The following is a 24,110-nucleotide window of genomic DNA, read 5'->3' as shown; positions in this document are numbered from 1 at the left end:
AACAAAATTCAGCTGAGCAAATGTGACTTGTCCCTTTTCATGCCATGAAACACAAAAAAGCTCAGTGAGTTTGTATTTATATTTTCTTCTTCCCCCCCCCCTCACCCTTAACTGATGGAAGAATGAACGAGCAGACAGATTAATATTTTTTGCTTGTCTCTTTCTCTTTTTTCTTTTGGCTCGATCAGTGTTCCTTCCCCTAGAAGGGTATATGGCAAAGAGCACAAGAAACCAGCAACACAAAATTATGTGAGTGTAGCACACTATTTCTTGAATGGCGCGCACCCCTGGGGGCGGGGGTGGAATGACGCCAGGGGAGTGCGCGTGACCCTTGGAAACATGCGTGGTCCGCCTCCATCTATTGCCCTGGACGGGGAGCATTTTCCCAGTTGTATGCTGCTCCAAGCCCGGAAGAGAAAGCGGCCAGGCGGGGTGGAGCACCTGCGTGGGTTCTTGTTATTCTTGGTGGACGCCACAATAGCCATGAATGGCATGGTGAACCTGCTGCTGGACAAGGAGGAGCATCCTCTGCAGCCGGGCGAAAGCTTCGAACGGCACCCTAAGGCCTCCTTCCACACCATTCGCTGTGTGTGCCCGGCAGAAGTAGTGCTTACGGGCCAGGCCGGCGACCCCAAAACACAGTCTTGATTAAGCTGGCCAGGCCCCATGTCAAAAGAGGGTCCTAACCACGGCAGCCTATGCCTGCCTAACCGAAAACAGGCCCCATTGAGTTCAGTGTGACTTACTCCCAGGTAAATGGGTAGAGCAGCCTTCCCCAACCAATAGTTTGCTTGCAGCTTAGAATAAGTAAAATAATAAATATGAACACTAAAATTCCATTGGGGTCCAGATCGGAGAGTTGGGGTGGGGACGTGCGAAATGTTTACTTCTTCCTAAGAGGGGGCGTAACAGAAAATAATTGAGTAGCACTGGTGTAGAGTATTGGGTAAGTTGGGGTGAGACCAAATTAGATGTTCTCTCGATAGGTTATTATTTTAGCCTTCAGCACAAGCCAGGGCGGAGATCAGGGCTCAGCCCAAAATGACACAATTAAAAATTATATGTAAGGAGATTTTCTATTACTGGTACTCCAGAATATATATTTTATGGCAGCTTCCTCAGTGTGTCCATGAAGCCCGCAAGTCAGGCCTGATATAAAACCAAGTTACCTGGTTAGAAAGAAGAACCATGATTTACACCATTCCAGTAACCATTGTTTGTTTCCCTTCTGTTGAAGTTGACCAAGACATTGTTCATGTCGATGTTGGTTTCGTATCTCGGATATTTTCAATATGGCTACATTCTCATAATGATGACTAACCCAATTTCGGTAAGTCTTAGCAAGTCAACCAGGGTTTGTCTATAAAGTCAGTCAATAAATGGATAAGTAGAATAGAATAGAATTCTTTATTGGCCAAGAGTGATTGGATACACAAGGAATTTGTCTTGGTGCAAATGCTCTCAGTCTACATAAAGGAAAATATAGATTTGTCAAGAATCATGTGGTACAACACTTAATGATTGTCATAGGGGTCAAATAAGCAATGAAGAAACAATCAATATTAATAAAAATTTTAGGATACAAGCAACAAGTTACAGTCATACAGTCCTGTTGTATCCTGTAATGGCTACCTTTGTATCATTGAAATGGTTTGTTCCTCTTTCTAACGCTGCCTGAGCCAAATAAGGAAGTCGCTCCTGATTGGCTCAGGCGCGCCTGGCTATTGCTTTGGCGGGAACCGCAAATGTATAAAAGGAGCGGTTTCTTCCAGGCAAAGTCAGACGGTACAGCTGAAAGTCACTTTTACTTACTGAGCTGAATAAACGTACCGTTCTCAATTCACCCCGTGTCCTGGGTCTACTTCAAGTCCTAAGTGGGATGAAAAGGATGATAGGAATGTTGAAAAAAACCCTAGTAGAAATAGAAGTTTGACAGTGTTGAGGGAATTATTTATTTTTATTTATTTATTTTGTCCAATACACAATAATACACAATGAAGGTTATAGAGGATATAGTAGAGAAGAAATATGAGATATAGGAGAGACTATAGGACAGGGGATAGAAGGCACTCTAGTGTGCTTATGTACGCCCCTTACTGACCTCTTAGGAATCCGGAGAGGTCAACCGTGGATAATCTAAGGGTAAAATGTTGGGGGTTAGGGGATGATACTACGGAGTCCGGTAATGAGTTCCGTGCTTCAACAACCGGATTACTAAAGTCATATTTTTTACAGTCAAGTTTGGAGCTGTTAATGTTAAGCTTGAATCTGTTGTGTGCTCTTGTGTTGTTGTGGTTGAAGCTGAAGTAGTCTTTGACAGGCAGGACATTGCAACATATGATCTTGTGGGCAATACTTAGATCATGTTTAAGGCGTCGTAGTTCTAAGCTTTCAAGACCCAGGATTGTAAGTCTAGTTTCGTAGGGTATTCTGTTTCGAGTGGAGGAATGAAGGGCTCTTCTTGTGAAGTATCTTTGAACATTTTCAAGGGTGTTAATGTCTGAGATGTGATATGGGTTCCAAACAGATGAGCTGTATTCGAGAATGGGTCTGGCGAAAGTTTTGTAAGCTCTGGTAAGTAGTGTGAGATTTCCAGAGCAGAAGCTACGTAGGATTAGATTAACAACTCTTGAGGCCTTCTTAGCGATGTTGTTGCAGTGAATTATTTGTTTAGTAGAGTGATGGCGTTCGGGGAAAAACTGTTCTTGCGTCTAGTAGTATCACCCCCTAACCCCCAACACTTTACCCTTAGACAATCTACAGTTGACCTCACCAGGTTCCTAAGAGGTCAGTAAGGGGCGTACATAAGTGCGCCAGAGTGCATACCGTCCCGTGTCCTATAGTCTCTCCTATATCTCCTATATCTTCTCTTCTATCCCTTCTATCTCTTCTATCTTTTCTGCTATTCTCTCTAGTTATATTTTACTCCTAGATTTTACTCCTCTCTTTGATACATTCTACTCGTATATATCCTCTATAACCTTCATTGTGTATTATTGTGTATTGGACAAAACAAATAAATAAATAAACAAATAAATAAAATAAATTTTGAGGGTAGGAGTTGAAACCGTATGTGTCCAGAGTGCGAGGGGTCAGTAAATATTTTCACAGCTCTCTTTTTGACTCGTGCAGTATACAGGTCCTCAGTGGAAGGCAGGTTGGCAGCCATTGTTTTTTCTGCAGTTCTGATTCTCCTCTGAAGTCTACCAATCCCCAATTATAAAGGTCCCCAAAGTCTCTCTCTAAGCCCTGTTCAAATGTTTTGTGTGAACCCAGGTAGCGTGACGCCCCGGCTGAGGTTTTGTTATTTTTTAATTAAGCATATAACATACAAAGGAAAACAAATCTAAGTTATAGGAAGGTGGGAAAAGAAAAGAGAGAGAATTATGGGGAAAAATAGAATCCCCAAACCTCAATATTTTAATGGCCCCAACTTAAGGATTATGTCATAAGTGTTTGTATATATGAGTATATGCACAATGGTTATATTTGAGAGCTGAATGCAATGAAATTTTGTTTTAATGTATGCTGATTAGTGTACATTTAAAGTGGCAATACAGTTTTCTATTCTATTCTATTCTGTTCTATTCTATTCCATTCTTTCTGTATTCTATCCTGTCCTATCCTATCCTCTGGTGCTAAACTTTCTGAAGTCCACCCCCGATTTTAAGCCTTTGCTTTTGTACTCCCACCCACGTCTTAAATTTAATTTCTGGCTGATCCAAAAATGGGCCATCTCTTCTTTGCTTCCTCACTGTGCTCATTTTTCCATTTTTTCTCCCCCAAGGTCCCTGTCTCCAACTTGACCAAAGAGGAAGTACAGAGAAAGAAAGGGGTCGACGCAATACCCGTGGGTGTATTCTTCCCCATAGGAGGGGTGTTTGGCATTATATTGTTCACATGCCTGGTGGACAGATACGGCAGGTAACAGAAGTGGCGAAATGATTCGGGCAGGGGGTTGCATGCAATTTCTCCATACTGTGATGCTGAACCTATGGCACGTGCGCCACAAGTGGCGTGCGGAGCCCTCTCTACAGGAAGTGATCCATGGACCGGCTCACTTCCACTGCGCATATGCCTGTGTGTCCTGCCAGCCCGGTTAGACAAACTCATGCTTTCTCCTCACTCTCTGCGGCCTGTGTTGTGTTCCGGGCCTATGCGGATGGAAAACTGTTGGGAATTGTATAGTAAAAGATATTAGTGTACTGATTTAGCCACTTTGGGGTGTGAGATCACTGCCGGGCAATATGAAGGCAAAGGATCTTGGGAAATTGGGTGTGGAATTTCAACATTGTTCAATGGAAGAGATGTGAGACTGGGGGTGTGATTGAACAAGGCTTTAAAACCATTACAGTGGTACCTCTACTTAAGAACTTAATTCGTTCCGTGACCAGGTTCTTAAGTAGAAAAGTGTGTAAGTAGAAGCAATTTTTCCCATAGGGATCAATGTAAATAATGCGTGCAAACCGATTAGGAAAGAAACAAAAGCTCGGAATTTGGGTAGGAGGAGGAGGAAGAAGAAGAGGAGGAGGACAGTTGCTTGCCAAAGGAAGAAGGTGAGGTGATGGAAATAAAAAAAATCCCAAACTTTAAGGCTTTAAAAAAAAAAAGAGGGACTCTGAGGTGGCGAGGAGGAGCATGCACCTCCCATACACCCGGCACGAGGCTGCCTCCCATACACTGGCTGCTGCTGCTGCTACCTGCTTCCTCTTCCCTTCCCATGCTGAAGGGCTCCATTCTCCTCTTGCTCGCTCGCTTTGTAGCCGGCACCTTTCCTTCGCAGTGGTGACTCCTCCTCTGCCCAAAGCGAAGGGAGTGTTTCTTTTCTCTGGGCATTGGCAGAGGTTTACTCCCTGTCCAAGCGCCCAGAGAAAGGAAAATGCTTTGTTCGCTCTGGACTGCCAAAGCCTCCTTAAACGCCAGCAAAAGGCTCCTCTGGCAGCCTAGATGGCTGGGGTTAAAGGGGGAATTGCAGGAAACTGTCCGGGCCTTCATGCCGCTCTCAAATTTCCTGGAAAATTTTTCCGGGCTTGGGTTCTTAAGTAGAAAATGGTTCTTAAGTAGAGGCAAAAAATCTTGAATACCTGGTTCTTATATAGAAAAGTTCTTAAGTAGAGGTGTTCTTAAGTAGAGGTACCACTGTATTTCTGCCACAATAAAACTCTTTTCTCTGCTGGATGCTTGTTGCCAGGACTCCGGTGACTAGAAACCATAGGCTTAAATGATAAATGGACTTTGTTATCTAAGGAATACTGGTTAGGCCGAGTTTGGTGCCTTTCCCCGGACATTGTTGACGTTTAGCTCCCAAGAGACATAACTCCTTTTTTCCTGGCCGTTTAAAATCTGCTTCTCGTTATGTGTGCTTATATCAATAAAGAGTTTGATTTATTCATAAGCTGAAGGATTTTTGAGTCAGGGGTTTTACTCCGAGGGCCGTGCACAGAACAAGAAAATCAAGGAAGAATTCCACTCGGTGCTATTTTAAAGCAAACTCTTTATATAAAAAGCAGCATTTTTACAAGCAATTATAGTTCAGGTTGACCGTTTTCCCAGTGAAAGCGCAGGAGAGATTAGAGTCCCGGCTGATCAAAGCCAATTAACATTCCAAAGGGATGAGATCAATGTTTTTCTGAGTCACAGGGACACTTACAATTTCTCTAGGTCAGGGGTCCCCAAACATTTTACACAGGGGGCCAGTTCACTGTCCCCCAGACTGTTGGAGGGCCGGAGCATAAAAAAACCCTATGAACAAATCCCTATGCACACTGCACATACCTTATTTAAAGTAAAAAACAAAATGGGAAGAAATACAATATTTAAAATAAAGAAGTAATAAAGTAATAAAGTAATTTATACCTTTTTATTAACAAGTAAATTTAAACTTAAATCAACAAACTCCCTTCATTTCTCCTTCCTTCCTTCCCTCCCTCCTTCCTCTCCACTTCTCTCTTCCCTCTCCGTTTCTTTCCTTCTCTTTCATGTTTCATTTTCCTCTCCTCGTTCTTTCCCTCCATCATTTTCTCATTTTTCTCTTCCTCTTTTCTCTCTCTCTCTCTTTCCATCTCTCCCTCTTCCTTTCTCTCTCCCTCTCTATCTGTCCCTCAGCCCCCTCTCTCTTTCTCTCTGTCCCTTTCTTTTTCTCTGTCCCTCTCTTTCTCTCACTCACTCTCTTTCTATCTCTCCCTCTTTGTATCTCTCCCTCTTTTTCTCTCTCCCTCTCTCTCTCTCTCCCTCTTTCTCTCTCTCTTTCCCTTTCTATCTCTCCCCCTTCTTTTCTCTCTCCCTTTCTATCTCTCATTTTCTCTCTCTCTTTCTTTCTCTCTCTCTCACTCTTTCTATCTCTCCCTCTTTCACTCTCTTGCTTTCTTTCTTTCTCTCTCTCTCTCTTTCTCTCTCTCCTCCTTCCTTTCTCTCTCCCTCTCTCTCTCTTTCTTTCTCAATGCAGCACTGAGAAGGACCGGCTGTTGGGCCCTTGAAGTCGCTGCCGCCGCCTCCATTTGGGTGAATTCAAAGGGTTCCTGAATCTCCTGTCCACTCACCGTGGAGGAGGAGGTGGGGAGGAGGAGGTGAACTGAGCTTCCTTCTGCTTCCTTCGAGGTGGCAGGTGAGCTTTGCAGCTTTGCCTCCAAGGAAGTGGAAGGAAGCTCAGCTCGGGGGCGGTCCTGGAGCAGCAGCAGCCGCTTCCACCACCTACCCTGCCCCGCGCTTCGGCCGTACCAGGGCCAAGTAAGCTGAGGCTAGACCCGTCGCCCCTGGCTCCAAGCGCAGGACCTGGACAGCGGGCGAGCGCTGGGAGGGCCTCGCCGTCGCCTGGCCAGGGAAGAGCTCCCCTCCCCACGATCAGGGACAGCATGGCTGTCAACCAGTTAGTGCGGGAAGGGGAGGGTCCTGTTCCCTTGCTTACAGCCCCAAAGGTACTCGCCCTGCAGTACCTTCAGCACCTCCAGCCGCTCTTGCAGAACTTCCAGGCTGAGGGCAGAGGCCAGCGCCCTCCCTGCGGGGCGGCGAAGAAGCAAAAAAGCAGCACTCTCCTGCTCTCTCTCTCTCCCTCTCTTTCTTGCTTTATTTCTCTCTCTCTCTCCCTCTCCGCAGCAGACCCCCCTCCAAAGCCAAAAGTGCCCAAACGCACGCAATCCTCAGCGGTGCAAAATCCCTGAAGAAAAAAAAAGTAAAAAAGCGGCACTGGAGGGACCAAGACAGCCTGCAGCTCAGCGTCTGGAGGAGGAGAAAGGCCAGGGGGCGGGGAGGAAAACAGGCCTGCAATTGGCCCCTTTCTTTCTCGCTTTTAGGGAGAGGAACTGTTGCTGCTCTGCCATAGGGCAGCAACAGTTTATCTCCCTAAAGGTGGCAAAGAAAGGGGCCAATTGCAGGCCCGCTTTCCTCCCTGCCCCATGGCTTTCCTCCTCCTCCTTGCCGCCACCAGACGCTGAGCAGCAGAGTGGACGGAATATTCGGGAGCTTATTATATAGGTCGGTAACATTTCGTACGCTGCCACGGACCGGATAAATGGCCTCAGCGGGCCGCATCTCGTCCGCAGCCCGTAGTTTGGTGACCGCTGCTCTAAGTGTTCAACAGACAAGGGCATTTCGACTCCATGGATTTTAACAGAGAAATAGCTGGGTGCTAGCATGGTATGTCTGGAGACCCCAAACATCAAACTGACTCCATTACAAATGTTGGAACTCTATCCTAATTTTTCCATGACACCACCTTTAAATGCCTATGGGTGGTGGTGGTGGTCACAATTCCCTAGAATTAAAAGCTACAGATTATTTCTTTTTCCTCTCCTCCAAGCTCCATTGGGGAAAGAGGCTTTTTCCTCTCCTCCAAGCTCCATTGGGGAAAGAGGCTTTTTCCTCTACTCCAAGCTCCATTTGGGGAAGGGAGGTTTGTCCTCCCTCCAAGCTCCATTTGAGTAAAGAGGCTTTTTCCTCTTCCCCCAGCTCCATTGGAGAAAGAGGCTTTTTCCTCTCCTCCAAGCTCCATTGGGTAAAGAGGCTTTTCCTCCCTCTCCCAGCTCCGTTTGGGGAAAGAGGCTTTTTCCTCTCCTCCAAGCTCCATTGGGGAAAAAGGCTTTTTCCTCTCCTTCAAGCTCCATTGGGTAAAGAGGCTTTTCCTCCCTCTCCCAGCTCCATTTGGGGAAAGAGGCTTTTTCCTCTCCTCCAAGCTCCATTTGGGGAAGGGAGGTTTGTCCTCCCTCCAAGCTCCATTTGGGTAAAGAGGCTTTTTCCTCTCCTCCAAGCTCCATTGGGGAAAGAGGCTTTTTCCTCTCCTCCAAGCTCCATTGGGGAAAGAGGCTTTTTCCTCTCCTCCAAGCTCCATTTTGGGAAGGGAGGTTTGTCCTCCCTCAAAGCTCCATTGGGTAAAGAGGCTTTTTCCTTTCCTCCAAGCTCCATTGGGTAAAGAGGCTTTTTCCTCCCTCTCCCAGCTCTGTTTGGCGAAAGAGTCTTTCCCCCCTCCCAGCTCCATTGGGGAAAGAGGCTTTTTCCTCTCCTCCAAGCTCCATTTGGGGATAGAGGCTTTTTCCTCTTCTCCCAGCTTCATAGGAGAAAGAGGCTTTTTCCTCTCCTCCAAGCTCCATTGGGGAAAGAGGCTTTTTCCTCTTCTCCCAGCTCCATTGGAGAAAAAGGCTTTTTCCTCTCCTCCAAGCTCCATTGGGGAAAGAGGCTTTTTCCTCTCCTCCAAGCTCCTTTTGGGGAAGGGAGGTTTGTCCTCCCTCCAAGCTCCATTTGAGTAAAGAGGCTGTTTCCTCTCCTCCAAGCTCCATTTGGGGAAGGGAGGTTTGTCCTCCCTCCAAGCTCCATTGGGAAAAGAGGCTTTTTCCTCTCCTCCAAGCTCCATTGGGGAAAGAGGCTTTCCCCCCTTCCAGCTCCATTGGAGGAAGAGGCTTTTTCCTCTCTTCCAAGCTCTGTTTGGCGAAAGAGTCTTTCCCCCCTCCCAGCTCCATTGGGGAAAGAGGCTTTTTTCCTCTCCTCCGAGCTCCATTTGGGGAAGGGAGGTTTGTCCTCCCTCCAAGCTCCATTTGGGTAAAGAGGCTTTTCCCTCTTTTCCCAGCTCCATTGGGGACAGAGGCTTTTTCCTCTCCTCCAAGCTCCATTGGGGAAAGAGGCTTTCCCCCCCTTCCAGCTCCATTGAGGGAAGAGGCTTTTTCCTCTTGTCCAAGCTCCATTTGGGGAAAGAGGCTTTTTCCTCTCTTCCAAGCTCTGTTTGGCGAAAGAGTCTTTCCCCCCTCCCAGCTCCATTGGGGAAAGAGGCTTTTTCCTCTTCTCCAAGCTCCATTTGGGGAAAGGAGGTTTGTCCTCCCTCCAAGCTCCATTTGAGTAAAGAGGCTTTTTCCTCTTCTCCAAGCTCCATTTGGGGAAAGGAGGTTTGTCCTCCCTCCAAGCTCCATTTGAGTAATGAGGCTTTTTCCTCTTCTCCAAGCTCCATTGGAGAAAAAGGCTTTTTCCTCTCCTCCAAGCTCCATTGGGGAAAGAGGCTTTTTCCTCTCCTCCAAGCTCCATTGGGTAAAGAGGCTTTTCCTCCCTCTCCCAGCTCCATTGAGGGAAGAGGCTTTTTCCTCTTGTCCAAGCTCCATTTGGGGAAAGAGGCTTTTTCCTCTCCTCCAAGCTCTGTTTGGCGAAAGAGTCTTTCCCCCCCTCCCAGCTCCATTGGGGAAAGAGGCTTTTTCCTCTCCTCCAAGCTCCATTTGGGGAAGGGAGGTTTGTCCTCCCTCCAAGCTCCATTTGAGTAAAGAGGCTTTTTCCTCTTCTCCCAGCTCCATTGGAGAAAGAGGCTTTTTCCTCTTCTCCAAGCTCCATTGGGGAAAAAGGCTTTTTCCTCTCCTCCAAGCTCCATTGGGTAAAGAGGATTTTCCTCCCTCTCCCAGCTCCGTTTCAGGAAAGAGGCTTTTTCCTCTCCTCCAACCTCCATTTGGGGAAGGGAGGTTTGTCCTCCCTCCAAGCTCCATTTGGGTAAAAAGGCTTTTTCCTCTTCTCCCAGCTCCATTGGGGAAAGAGGCTTTTTCCTCTCCTTCAAGCTCCATTGGGTAAAGAGGCTTTTTCCTCTCCTCCAAGCTCCATTTGGGGAAAGGAGGTTTGTCCTCCCTCCAAGCTCCATTGGGTAAAGAGGCCTTTCCTCCCTCTCCAAGCTCCATTTGGGGAAAGACGCTTTTTCCTCCCTCTCCTAGCTCTGTTTGGGGAAGGCAGGTTTGTCCTCCCTCTCCTGTTTTGCTCCATTTTACAACCGTTCATGCCACAATGGTGGTTAAGGAAATCTGGTTTCTTCCTCCCCTCCCCTCCTGTTGACTTTATTGACTGAAACAAATGAATTTTGTGCCGTTTAATGACTTTCTTTGCTACTCTTAAGTGAATCACTGCAGCTATTTAAAATTAGCCAGCCATCTGGCTTCCCCACTGACTTGGCTCTTCGGAAGGTCCCCAGGACCTAGGGACACTGTGACCATAAGTATGAGTCAAGCCACTGAATTTTGATCAGGAGACCCACAGGGAGCCTGCAATGTAGTAGTAGGCTCTAAAACCCATTGCCACCAGCTTGCACAAGCACAGAAGCCTCCTGGGCCTCCTGCCACTGCAGCTACCAGTTCGCAGATCCAGGCCGAACCGGGAGCAACCCACCACTGTTGCAATGGCCCTAAGTGTGAAAAACCTACTATATTTTTCAGACTATGAGACACACTAATATTTCAAAGGGATAAGTAAGAAAAAAAAGTTTCTGTCCCCCCCCCCCCACCTCCAGGAGCGCCCTGCAGGCCTCCCAAACCCACTGCACACTCAGGTTTTTGGGGCCCAGTTTCCACCAGGGTTTTTTCGCAAAAAGTGGGCCCATTTTTCACACGTTTTTTGCAAAACAAAATGGGGTAAGCAGAGAGATTGGGTGGCCTGCAGAATGCTCCTGGGAGCTCGGGGGGGAAGGTGAAGTAAACCCAGAGGCAGGGTTGGTTAGAACGGTACTTTTATTCAGCTTAGCATAGGTAAGTGACTTTCATCGAGTACCGTCTGCTCTGCTTGGGAGAAACCGCTTCTTTTATACATTTGCGGTTCCCGCCAAAGCAAGAGCAGGGCGCGTCTGAGCCAATCAGGAGCGACTTCCTGATTTCCAGCTCAGACAGCGCTTTAGCAAGGAACAAACTATTTACAGAGATACAAGGTAGCCATTACAGGATACAACAGAAGGCAAAAATGCCTCAGTTTTAGCTAAAAACAGCCCATTTTTCAAAAAAACTGGCTGGGCAGAACGTTTGGGAGGCCCACAGAGAGGTCCTGGGAGCTGGGAGGAAGGCGAAAACATGCTGCAGGCCTCCCAAACTCTCAATGCACTCCTTCTTTGCGAAAACCGGGCCCATTTATTTATTTTTTGCCAAAAATGGGATGCGGAGGGTGGCTGGGGCTTTCAGTGGCCAAAAATGGTTGTATTCAGTGTATAAGACACATCAACGTTTTCCCCTCTTTTAAAGGAAAAGGGTGCATCTTATACTCTGAAAAATAGGCTGAGTCTTCTTCTTCTTTTGCAATTACATTGTAACCTGAAATGGCCAGCAAACGAACTGCTTGTAAGTCAAACACTACCTGTATTTGTCCATGAGATTGCCGATACCTTTTTGCACCTGCTTCTCCCGCCCAGCCACACACTTTTTTTTTTTTACCTTTTTGCAGAAAGTGTCTCTTGGTGTTCAATAACATCTTTGTTTTATTCGCTTTGGGGTTTTTCTGCACTGCCAATGCCATCCAACTTCTCAAATTCGCCATCGTTGCCAACCTACTGGCTGGGATCACTGCAGGTGAGTTGACCTCCAAGACGTTTGAGGGATTATCTTCCTCTGGGAATTGGGCTCCGGGATTGGTTTTGTTGTGGTTGGATCACAGACAGGTCCTTTGACAATAGACTTCAAGCCAGATGAAAGGGGTCTGTCTAGGCATGGTCAGCCTGTGTGGCTGTCGGACAGTGAGGAGGAGGGAGAAATAGGGTGTGAGGGTCCCGCAGAGGCTGTAGAACCCCCAACTGGGGCTTTGCCTGGGTCTGATGAGGAAGAGGAGATGAGGGGTCCTATCCTGGACGCAAGAGTGAGATGGATGCTGGAGAGGCAAGAGCAGTTATGGAGACTCAGAAGGAGGACTTGAGCACAGTGGTGCACAGTCTACAATCCCAGCATGTATATGAGGGGAGGAGATTGGGAGGTTCCCTTTGCAGGAAATCAGCATTTGATCCTTCGAAGGAAAAGAGCACGTGAAGAGTATTTCCCTTTCGTACAAACATATCTTTCTGCAGTACTGGGCCACATAAAGATAAGAAGCCTGTGAGTAATTTTGCTTTGAAAGCTTTGCTTTGGAAACCTCGCTTATCCGTTCTGCCACCCACTTTGAACTTTGGCAGCTGATGGACATTCCTTTGTACAATAGACAATTTCATTTCAAAACCCTGTGTCTGAGCCTTAATTGAAAGCTAATTGCTGCTCGTTTGCCGTGTGAGACCAAAGAGGTTTGTTGATATTTGCCATGGCCATTTGGGGGTGCTGAAGAGGCTGGCCGCTTTTCTTTGAGATCTGGCTCTTCAGCAGTGAAGCTAATAGTAGATTATGCAGACCTGTTCTAACCCAGCTCTGCAAACATGCTTCTACATGGGGCTACCTTTGAAAAGTGTTCGGAAACTTCAGATTGTGCAGAATGCGGCCGTGAGAGCAATCATGGGCTTTCCCAGATATGCCCATGTCTCGTCAACACTGTCAATCAGTTTCCGGTCACAATTCAAAGTGTTGGTTATGACCTATAAAGCCCTACATGGCATCAGACCAGAATATCTTTGGGACCGCCTTCTGCTGCACAAATCCTAGCAACCGATTAGGTCCCACAGAGTTGGCCTTCTCCGGGTCCCATCGACTAAACAATGCCGTCTGGCGGGACCCAGGGGAAGAGCCTTCTCTGTGGTGGCCCAGGCCCTCTGGAATCAACTCCTCCCAGAGATTAGGACTGTCTCCACCCTCCTTGCCTTTCGAAAGCTCCTGAAAGCCCACCTATGTCGCCAGGCATGGGGGAACTGATATACCCCTTAGCTATTATAGTTTTTTATATATGATCTGTTAGGTTGTGTGATTATTTTTTATAAATAAGGGTTTTAAATTGTTTTTTAACATTAGATTTGTACATTGTGTACTCTTGTGAGCCATTCTGAGTCCTCAAAGAGGGGCGGCATACAAATCTAATGAATTGTTGTTGTTGTTGTTGTTGTTGTTGCTGTTGCTGTTGCTGTTGTTATTATTATTATTATTATTATTATTATTATTATTATTATTATTATTTCCTCTGTTTTTAAATCAATGATTCCTTTATTAGGAACGCTGGCAACCCCAGCAAAAAGATCCTCTCTCACTACAGGCTAACAAGTCCATCCGGCTGGGAGATGACTAGTTGTCTGCCCCATCTATTCATCTCCATCCTCCGAGCTAGGGTGGGACTTTGCTAACAGCAGTGGCTCTTCTATACCAAGGACTAGCCCATAGATTTCCACTGCTCTCCTCTCCTCTGCCTTCTGTGCATCCATCTGGCACAGGACCCAGAAGTTCTTTCTCCTCCTCATCACCCATCTCCAGACCTGGAGGCTGTTGATTCTCCACCTGAGGACTGACACACGACCCAGGTTCTGTCTCTCTCTTTCTCTGTCAGCTCCATTCCCTCTTCCCGCTCGAAGCTCTCAAGTTGCCTTGATGCTGACCCTGACTCCCACGCCTCCTTGTCATCTGATTCAGCCGCTGGAGAGGCCGTGGCTGACAGGCCACAAAAAGACCCCTCATCGCTGTTCAATTTCCTTGTTCGACTTAGGGACCTTTTCCTGCGTTGTTCCGCTGTACCTCTTAGAGATCTCTCCCACCCCCGTAAGAGGGGCGATGACTTCAACCTCAGCCTTCTTCTTCAACCTCAGCTTTTTGTTTTACAATGTGCTAAAGCTTCCGTGGATTTTGGGGCACAAAGAAGGTACGTGCGTGGACTAGAATCGCCATTGCGACAAATCTTTGCAAGAGCCATAGTTAATTCCCTCATAGCAGTCTGCAAATCCTGACCCACTAGCACTCTTCTGCCCAAGTCAGGCATAGATTCTAAAAAACAGCAGAATGTAGAAGATGACCAGGCTGAGTTGGTGATCAAATGCCTCATAAGCAGTAATGGGCAGCCAAAATGTTTACTGCCATGCTGTGGGTGTGGCTTATTTTGTGAGTGTGGCTTGATGGTCATGTGACTGGGTAGGATTGGGTTAGCGGCCATGTGACCAGGTGGGAGTGGCTTGAACGATCATCATCGTTCAAGTGAACTGTTAAGTCCTCGACTTACAACCTCACCAGTGTCGCTCTCTCGGGTGACAATTTGCTTCGCGTCTCCTGTGCTCCCCTTCCTGGGTCGCCCCCTGCCTCAGGCTGGGTAGCGAGGTGAACGGGTGCCAATTAGCTGTTGAGGAAAGATGGGGGGAGGAAGTGGGCCCCCTGCAACTCCTGCCGGTGCTGGTCTCCCTGCCGCTTTCTGATGAGGAGGAGGAGGATGGGAGGGTGGGATGGTCAGCTGGAGTTGGGCACACAGCTTCATTTATGTTGTGAGTCACCCCGAGTCCTCGGAGATGGGCGGCATGCAAATCCAATAAATAAATAAATAAATTTCCACTGGCGGAACTGCGTTCTGCCCCGTCCTGCCTGCTGCCCACTCCTGGCCATAAGTCACAAGTCCCTGCACGCCCTGTGGTGAAATCCAATTTTTTTAAAAAAACTACTGGTTCTGTGGGCGTGGCTTGGTGGGTGTGATGTGGCTTGGTGAGCATGGCAGGGGAAAGATGCTGCAAAATCTCCGTTCCCTCCCAACTTCTGGGGGAAGGCTATTGCAAAATCTCCATTCCCGCTCCACTCTGGAGCCAGCCAAAGGTATTTGCTGGTTCTCCAAACAACTCAAAATTTCCACTTCCAGGTCTCCAGAACCTGTCAGAACCTGCTGGATTTTACCCCTGGTCTAGCCCATCTTGAACGGCTGTCTTATCGCCTATGCATTTCCCTTGAGCATTAGTAGGTTAGATTCTTGTAGAGAACCTAAGCTTGCGATGGACCTTTATAGGCCGCTCAGAGTCCACAAGGAGTTGGGTGGCTTAAAAGTCAATTGAATAAAAAAATTAAAAACTAATTAAAAACTAATTAAAAACTAATTAAAAATTAATTAATAATTAAGTAAAAATTAAGTAAAAATTAATTAAAAATAAAAAATTAAATAAAAATAAAAAATTATCCTAAATCCTTTGATTTCACCAGAGCTTGAAATTATCCATCCAAAAGGCCTTTATTTTCCCTCTCCCCCTTTCTTCACAGGTTTCTCGTACCTAGCTGCTATACCATGTGTCGTTTCTACCACTTCTCTTTTGCTCCTCCTGAATTGTCCAGAAAGTCCTCGGTTTATTTTCATCCAGAAGAAGAACGAAATCAAGGCAAGAGAAGGTAAATAGATTCCGGTCATTAGCAAAAGCCTCCCAGCTGGATCGCAAATATGAACTCCCCGGCTGGAAATCGCAAAGAGTCGATACTCTTTTTGCCCTTGTTATATGATGAAAATTTATTCTTTGCCTCTGCCCCCATGCTCACAGCCTTCCCTCTTTCCAACCAGTTTTAAAAAGTCTGAGGACTCAAGAGGACATAGGGAATGAGATCCGGGAACTCCAGGAAGAAGATTTTTACGAAGTCATGGCCAACGAGAAAAAGATGACACTCAGGAAATTTTTAAGTGTTGAGAAATTCCAGGGGGCCTTAATCACCATCATCGTGTTGATGGCCGGAAATCAGCTTTCTGGCATTAGTGAGGTAGAGACAGTAATGGGCAGCCAAAATTATACTGCCACACTGTGGGTGTGGCTTATTTTGTGGGTGTGGCTTGGTGGTCATGTGACTGGGTAGAAGTGGTTTGCTGGCCATGTGACCAGGTGGGAGTGGCTTGAACGATCATTGTGCAAGTGAACTGTTAAGTCCTCGACTTACAACCTTACCAGTGTCGCTCTCTGGGGTGACAATTTGCTTTGCGTTTCCCGCGTTCTCCTTCCTGGGTTGCCCCCTGCCTCAGACTGGGTAGCAAGGCAGACAGTTGCCGATCAGCTGTTGAGAAAAGAGGGGGGAGGAAAAGGGCCCCCCGCAACTCCTGCTGGTGCTGGTCTCTCTGTCGCTTTCCAAGGAAGAGGAGGAAAAGGAGGAGGATGGGAGGGGGGATAGTCAGCTGGAGCTAGGCACACAGTTTCATTTCCGCCGGTGGAACTGCGTTCCACCCCGTCCTGCCTACTGCCTACCCAGGGGTGGAAAACATCCCAACTACATGGGTGTTGGGAGAGAGAACCCAAACCAACTACAATATGGATTCCAGGGTTTGTGTTAATGTACGTGCAAAGCAGGAACAGGTAACAAAGTCTTGCAAGGGGGACATGAATGCGCATGAGATTTTGGTGATTTTTTTTGTTTGCAACTGTGCGCAGCTCAATTTTTGCTACCAACAGAGTTATAGTTATAGTTTATTAGATTTGTATGCCGCCCTTCTCTGAATACTCGGGGCGGCTCACAACATAACAGTAATACAATACATTACAAATCCAAAAGTAGAAAATTAAATCAATTTAAAAAACATTAATAACATAGTAAAATCCCTAACTATACAATCATACACATTCAACCTAATCCATCATACAGTAAGGCCGAAAGCATAATAAAAAGTGGGGAGAAGGTGGTAATTATCCCCACGCCTAGCGACAAAGGTGGGTCTTCAGCATTTTACGGAAGGCGAGGAGGGTGGGGGCTGTTCGAATCTCTGGAGGGAGTTGATTCCAGAGGGCCAGGGCCACCACAGAGAAGGCTCTTCCCCTGAGTCCCGCCAGCCAACTGTTTGGTCGACGGGACCTGGAGAAAGTCAACTCTGTGGGACCTAATCGGCCACTGGGATTCGTGCGGCAGAAGGCGGTCTCGGAGATATTTTGGTCTGATGCCATGTAGGGCTCTATAGGTCATAACCAACACTTTGAATTGCATCCTTTACCGTTCTGGTAGCAACCCACTACTGGCATAAAGTAACCTTTGAATAACAGGGATATGCACCCAGAAACATTTATGAGAGTAGTCATTATTCAGCCACAAACACATACTCTAAGTTGAACTAAACTTTACTTCAAGAAATAGCACAGTCCAATGAACAATCCAGTTCATAGACGTAATAGTCATAATAACAGCCAAAAAGAATATCAGATTACGAAATCTTTTGACCAGTTGTCTTTGTCATGAACAGTGTCATCTTCATCACAACTTCTCTTTTTCATATGGACACAGATGTCCACTTATACCGCGGGAGTCTACAAGGCAATGGACGTAAGCATGGATATCAAGGAAATAATTGTTATAAACACGTTTGCAGTCTTTCTCGTCATTATTGCCTACTCAGTAAGTGGCTTGCTTTCTCCAGCTGACTTCACAGCAAAAACTCAGGGCAAAATGTTGTATTTCTCCCCCAACCCCCTGCATTAATAATAAAACAAAATAAATCCAAACGTTTTGATCTGTGAACGAGTCTGAGGAACAGGAAATAAGGGTTTTTATTTGGAGGAATGGCTCTGTTTGGTAGAGACAACCAGTGGCGGTATTCTGCCAGTTCAGGCAAACCAATAGAGTGTGTTTGTGTGTGTGTGTGTGTGTGTGTGTGTGTGTGTGTGTTTATTTGAAGATTAAAAAATAGAGACAACCAGTCATGGTATTCTGCCAGTTCAGGCAAACCGATAGAGTGTGTTTGTGTGTTTGTGTTTATTTGGAGGATAAAGAAATAGAGACAACCAGTGGTGGTATTCTGCCAGTTCAGGCAAACCGATAGTGTGTGTGTGTGTGTGTGTGTGTGTGTGTGTGTGTGTGTGTTTATTTGGAGGATAAAGAAATAGAGACAACCAGTGGTGGTATTCTGCCAGTTCGGGCAAACCGATTGGAATATGGTAAAAGTATAGATACAAGAAATGTTAGACTCTAAAACTGAATTCAAACCAGAGTTACATTTATTAGAAATTTCTGGGATGTGTCCACATCTGCATGCCTCTGATGTGCCCCGGTGTGAGATTTGGCCACTGTGCATGCGCAGGAAGTGAAATCTTGTGTGAGGACGCTCGTGCAAATATACAGTGTTATCTCTTCTTATGAACCCGTCTACTAACAAACTTTTCGAGATATGAACCCGGTGTTTAAGATTTTTTTGCTTCTTCTTCCGAACTATTTTCACGTTACGAACCCGAGCCACCGCCACTGGGATGCCCCGCCTTCGGACTTCCGTTGCCAGCCAAAGCGCTGGGATTCCCCTGAGCCTCCCCTCGCTGGGAAACCCCACCTCTGGACTTCTCCGGACTTCCGTTGCCAGCCGAAGTGCCTGTTCTTGCATTGCTGGGATTCCCTTGAGGCTCCCCTTGCTGGGATTCCATTCATTTTTGCAGTGCTGCTTTGAATCCCAGCGAGGCGAGGCGAGGGAAAATCCCAGCAACACAAGAACGGGCGCTTCGGCTGGCAACGGAAGAGAGAAACCTAGGTGGGCAAGAGGGGGGAACCTCCCACTCTTTTGACCGAAAGGTGGCTGCTGCTGCTAACTGCTTCCCCTTCCTTCCCATGCTGAAGGGCTCCCCACTCCTCTCGCTCGCTTTGTAGCCGGCACCTTTCCTTCACTGTGGTGACTCGGTTTAGCTAAAGACAAGTTGATCTGGATGGGGCGAAGCACCTCCCTTTATCTTTCTCACCCAGACACTCTGGGAGGCAACCTCGTGCTGGGTGAGTGGGAGGCAGCGCGAGGGAGTCACCACAGAGAAGTGGTTTATTCCCTCATCAGGTGCCCAGAGAAAGGAAAATGCTTCATTCGCTCTGGGCTGCCAAAGCCTCCTTAAGGGCTACCGAAAGGCTCCTCTTGCAGCCCAGAAAAGCCTGAGATGGCCAGGATTAAAGGGGGAATGGCAGGAAACTGGCTGGGCTTTCATGCTGCTCTCAAATTTTCTGGGAAATTTTTCTGGACTCGGATTATTAAGTAGAAAATGGTTATTGAGAAGAGGCAAAAAAAAATTGAATACCCTGTTCTTATCTAAAAAAGTTCTTAAGTAGAGGTACCATTGTATATGTGTCTGCTTGTATGCATGTATACATACATACATACATACATACATACATACATACATGTGTGTGTATGTGTGTGAGTGTATTTCTGTTGAATCACCCTGGTGTACCCAAATATGGGAGGAGCTTAATGCTTCCTTTTGTCTCTCGGCCCAACCCAGGGCCATTTCCAAGGCAGTTAATTAAGAGGGGACCTTAATTAAGAGGCCAGAACATTAGATCTATCCTAGTCTGCCTTAATTTTCAAATTCAGCAAAAACATGTGACACATATAGAATATAGTTTGTCGGCTATGAATAAATTAATTAACTGCCTTGGAAATGGCCCTGGGTTGGGCCGAGAGCCAAAAGGAAGAATTAAGCTCCTCCCATATTGGGTATACCAGGGTGATTTGACAGAGCAAACATATAACACTTCCCTGGTACAAAGATGAAAGAATGAGATCCTGTACCATAGAGGTTAATTCACTGCCTTACAAGGCAAAGGCTGCAAGTTCAAAGCCCATTGGAGGTATGGCTACGTGATGAGGCCAGAACAAGGCCGAACTAGATCTATCCTAGTCTCCCTTAGTTTTCAAATTCAGCAGAAACCTGTGACATATATATAAAGACCTGTCAATTTCTAGTGGCAGTCGATCCTGAAGAATGGATAATTATGGGGGGGGGGGGGTGTTTGTGGGGTTTTGTTTTGTTTTTTGGTCTGCCGTGGGGAAAAGCTACCACAAGGTGCTGAGAACCAGCCAACCATGCCAGAATCTAGGGCTCTGATCTCCATTGCCTTGTTCTTGAGATCCCTCTCCCACCATACCTCTGTCTCCTTGATTTTCCCCCCTAGATCAGTATGATTGACAAGTGGGGCCGGCGAATTCTTCTAATCACAGGTTTTATGATCTGTAGCATGACCTGTATTCTTTTAACCTTCACGCTGGAATTCCAGGTTTGACCATGCGCCGCTTCCAGCAGGGAAGTTCCCTTCTTCCTGAGCCCCACACCCAGCGGCAGGCAGACGCTTACCTCGCTACTTTGTCTTTGGTGGCTGGCACAGGGGTGCACACTCCTATGTGAGATTTGGGCTCATGTGCAGAAGCAAAAAACAGTGAAAATGAGATTTCAGCAATTTTCACTAGTGTTCTTGCTTTCGCATATGCGCAGAAGCAAAAAAAACCCAGGCGATTTTCGAATAACCCACACCCAGTAATGGGCTGCCAAAATCTTTATTGCCACACTGTGGGTGTGGCTTATATTGTGGGTGTGGCTTGATGGTCATATGCCTGGGTAGGAGTGGCTTGCTGGCCATGTGACCAGGTGGGAGTGGTTTGAACAATCTGTCCGTCGTGCCATTCCTGGGCCATTTCTGCTTCCTGTTTGGCGTTCCCCCCCATGACAGCCCACACCACCCCAATTTTATCTTTGATGGGAGGGCGTGGCTGGTGGGAGCACCTAAAGCTTAGAGAAAGCTGGGTGCTGGAGCAGGAAGAAGGAGGTCACCCTCCCACGTCTCCTCTTCTCGCTTTCTTTCCACAGGTCGATAATTTCCTAATGGCTACCTCCAGCCTGCTTTTCATTACTATCTTTGGAATCGGATACATGCTAGGACCAGGTAGGCGAACAGGCTGAACGATGCCGAAACTTCGCTAGAAACCCCAGGCGGCCATGGTGACTGGAAAAAAAACCCCTAGCAAATGAATAAAACACGGTTTTGCTGGAAGGGGCCCGGGAGAGCTTCTCGCCCATTGACGCCGAACCTTTTCCCCCCTCGGGTGCTGAAAGATTGTGCGTGCGTGCTATGGCACGCGCACGAGTAACCCACATCCAGTAATGGGCTGCAAAAAATGTTACTGCCACACTCTGGATGTGGCTTATTTTGTGGGTGTGGCTTGATGGTCTTCTGACTAGGTAGGAGTGGCTTGCTGGCCATGTGACCAGGTGGGAGTGGCTTGAACGATCATCATCCTTCAAGTGAACTGTTAAGTCCTCGACTTACAACCTCACCAGTGTCGCTCTCTGGGGTAACAATATGCTCCGCGTTTCCCACGCTCTCCTTCCTGGGTTGCCCTCTGCCTCAGGCTGGATAGCTAGGCAAACGGGTGCCAATCAGCTGTTGAGAAAAGAGGGGGGAGGAAAAGGCAACTCCTGCTGGTGCTGGTCTCCCTGCCACTTTCCAAGGAGGAGGAAAATGATGGGGGGGGGGGGATTTAAAAATATCGGAAAGCCGAGAGAGAGTTACATGGTTATTATTGCCTTATGATGCCTTTTCATCTCAGCTGCAGGTAAAGTGAGGGCTTTGCAAAGGGAAAAAGACTACAGACCAGACTGCTTTGGCGCGGCTCAGCTGTCCTTTTCTCCCTGCTGCTGCTGCTGCAGGTTCCTTGCTTTTTTCCTCTTTCCTCCTTCCTGGCCTTGGGAGGTGGTTGCGTGAGGCTGGAGGGGAGCCAGGCAGGAGAGAGGGAAGCTTGTCCAAGGCCAGGAAGGAGGAAAGTGGAAAAAAGCGAGAAGCACATGTGCCGCAGCAGGGGGGAAAATGGAGAGCCCAGTCGAGACCGGTAATCCCGGAAGTGACTGCCACCAGTCAGCTGGATCTGGGCAGGCAGCTTCAATTCCGCCGGTGGAACTGCATTCCATCCCATCCTGCCTGCTGCCCCCCCTGTCCCCCCCCATCATTCAATCCCCGGGGAGGGTGAAAACAGCTTCCCCCGCCTCCTGGAGGCCCACTGGAGGCCAGAAACGGCCTCTTTCCCAACTTCTGGTGGGCCCAGTAGGCTCGTGTTTCACCTTCCTGAGGCTCCAAAGGCTTCCCTGGAGCCAGGGGGAGTGTAAAAATGCCCTCCCCATCCCTGAGAGGGTCTCTGGAAGCCAAAAATGCCCTCCCAGAACTTCTGTGCAAGCCAAAAATCAGTTGGCTGGCACACACATGCCCTTTGGAGCTGACCTAGGGCAACAGCTCACGTGCCAGCAGATATGGCTCCACATGCCAGCTGTGGCACCCATTCCATAGGTTCACCATCACTGTTCTAGTCTAACCCCCCTGAAGGCTGAAGGCAGGAGACTCTATCCCACCCTTGTCAAGTCCGTCCATTCTCTTCCTTTCTTCTCCAGGTTCGATCAGTTTGCTCATCGTGGGAGAACTTTTCCTGCAGTCATCCCGCTCCTTGGCTATTACCGTAGGATTCACTGCCATGTGGCTTGCGCGCATTACGTCTGTTTATGCCCACACCAAGCTGGAGGTGAGTCCTCATACAAACCAGAGTGGGTGAGGTAGGTGGTTTCAGAGGTGATATTCTGCCTGTTTGGACACTTTCGGTATAGAGCAGAGCAGAGCAGAATAGAATTTTTTATTGGTCAAGTTTGATTGGACACACAAGGAATTTGTCTTTGGTGGAGATGCTCTCAGTGTACATAAAAGAAAAAGAGTCAAGAGTCATGAGGTATAACACTTAATGATTGTCATAGGGGTCAAATAAGCAATGAAGAAGCAATCAATATTGATAAAGCAGCAAGTTACAGTCATACAGTCCTAAGTGGGAGGAAAACGGTGATAGGAATGATGAGAAAAAACTAGTAGAAATAGAAGTGCAGACTTAGTAAAACTTTGACAGTGTTGAGGGAATTATTTGTACGTGGGCCTGCTCACCCACCCTGGCACTATACCATCCTATTTAGGCACATTTTGAAGTGCGTGTACGTGTATAAGCCGAGTGCATGAGAAAAACACGTGCGCGGAATGTCGTGTACACCAGGGGTGGGTTCCTACAGGTGCGCAACCGGTATGGTAGTCTGATAGTGGCCCACCGGTTACGCAATTTGCCCGTGATAGCTCCGGTGCTGTTTTGCCGATCCATGCGCGGCACCATTTTTTAAAATAATAATAATAATTTTCAACTTTTTTTTTTGCTTCTGTGCATGTGCAGAAGCAAAATCGCATGAGGGGACGCTCACCCGCATGCGATTTTCAGTGAATTTTTTTTGCTTCTGCATACGTCTGGAAGCAAAATAGCATGATGGGACACTCGTGTGTGAGTGATTTTCACTGATTTTTTTTTTGCTTTGGTGCATGTGTGGAAGCAAAATTGTGTCAGGGGATGCTCTGGCGCATACGCATGAAATTATACAATGCACGTGCAGCGCACCAGTACGGAGATAAGAGGAATCCACCCCTGGCGCACTTGCATGGGAGGGGCCCGTGCACTCACCTTTGTGAACCACTAGAGAAAGGAAGTGAATACCAACCTTGGGTTGGCTACACCTTTATAAGATCCTTCAGAGGACCTTCGGGGCCTTCTGCTCTCCGAAATCTCCCGCGAGACCTTCAGAGTCATGATTCTGGGTTGCACCGATTTGTGGGCTTGGATACAAACCAGATTTACCCCAGAGAGAGGTTGTGAGCTGGGAATTGTAGTGTGGAAAGGAGAATATGTGAGGGAGTTACATCCTCGGATGGGATTGATCCGAGCCAATTCATTCAATTGTTGGGTTTGCTATCGAGATGAGATTTTTTTTTTTTTTTTAATTGATGTGGGCAGGAGCTGAATTTCAGCCTGGCCAACAGGAAGCGAGTTTTGAAATATTGTTGAGTTTTTTTGTTTTGTTTTTTTAAAACCTCTCATGTCATTTTGCTCCCTTCCTAGGCACTCCTGGGGTCTTACGCTCTACTGGCCTGCTGGCCCATCAGTGTAGCTACCTTCATTTATCTTTTCAAAATGCTCCCCGAAACCAAGGGCAAAACTTTTCTACAGGTCCAGTTTGCCTTAAAAGAACAAAAGTGAAACCAAAGAATACAGCTACATCGATTTAAAAGAAACGACGGCCGGTTTATAAATAGCGGCCTCCCGGGATGCCTTGTTACGGCCTTTCCATGGGTGTCGTCCACTGTTTATTTTTTGAGGAGGAGGGAGGTGGAGAAATTACTTGTAGGTGCCCTTTCCCCCCTGAATCTCAGCTCTTCCGTTCCACCAGGATATACAAACCAAAAATTTGGCCCTACGTATTT

At 47.2% G+C, this 24,110-nt stretch overlaps 1 protein-coding gene across 1 annotated transcript; it reads left to right on the top strand.

The window, feature by feature from the left end:
• The first annotated feature begins 339 nt into the window (after positions 1 to 339).
• On the top strand, positions 340 to 23,886 carry LOC139171454 (solute carrier family 2, facilitated glucose transporter member 5-like). The gene is made up of 12 exons (XM_070759693.1): positions 340 to 603; positions 1,238 to 1,330; positions 3,788 to 3,924; positions 11,656 to 11,780; positions 13,816 to 13,968; positions 15,336 to 15,461; positions 15,628 to 15,821; positions 17,322 to 17,432; positions 19,959 to 20,060; positions 20,648 to 20,723; positions 22,220 to 22,347; positions 23,749 to 23,886. The coding sequence occupies exons 1-12, from the start codon at positions 340 to 342 to the stop codon at positions 23,884 to 23,886; spliced, it is 1,647 nt and encodes a 548-aa protein (XP_070615794.1).
• The last annotated feature ends 224 nt before the right edge of the window (positions 23,887 to 24,110 follow it).

The sequence above is a fragment of the Erythrolamprus reginae genome, chromosome 8 (assembly GCF_031021105.1).
Source record: "Erythrolamprus reginae isolate rEryReg1 chromosome 8, rEryReg1.hap1, whole genome shotgun sequence".
Taxonomy (NCBI): Eukaryota; Metazoa; Chordata; class Lepidosauria; order Squamata; family Dipsadidae; genus Erythrolamprus; species Erythrolamprus reginae.
This window is presented reverse-complemented; position numbering and strand designations above follow the sequence as displayed.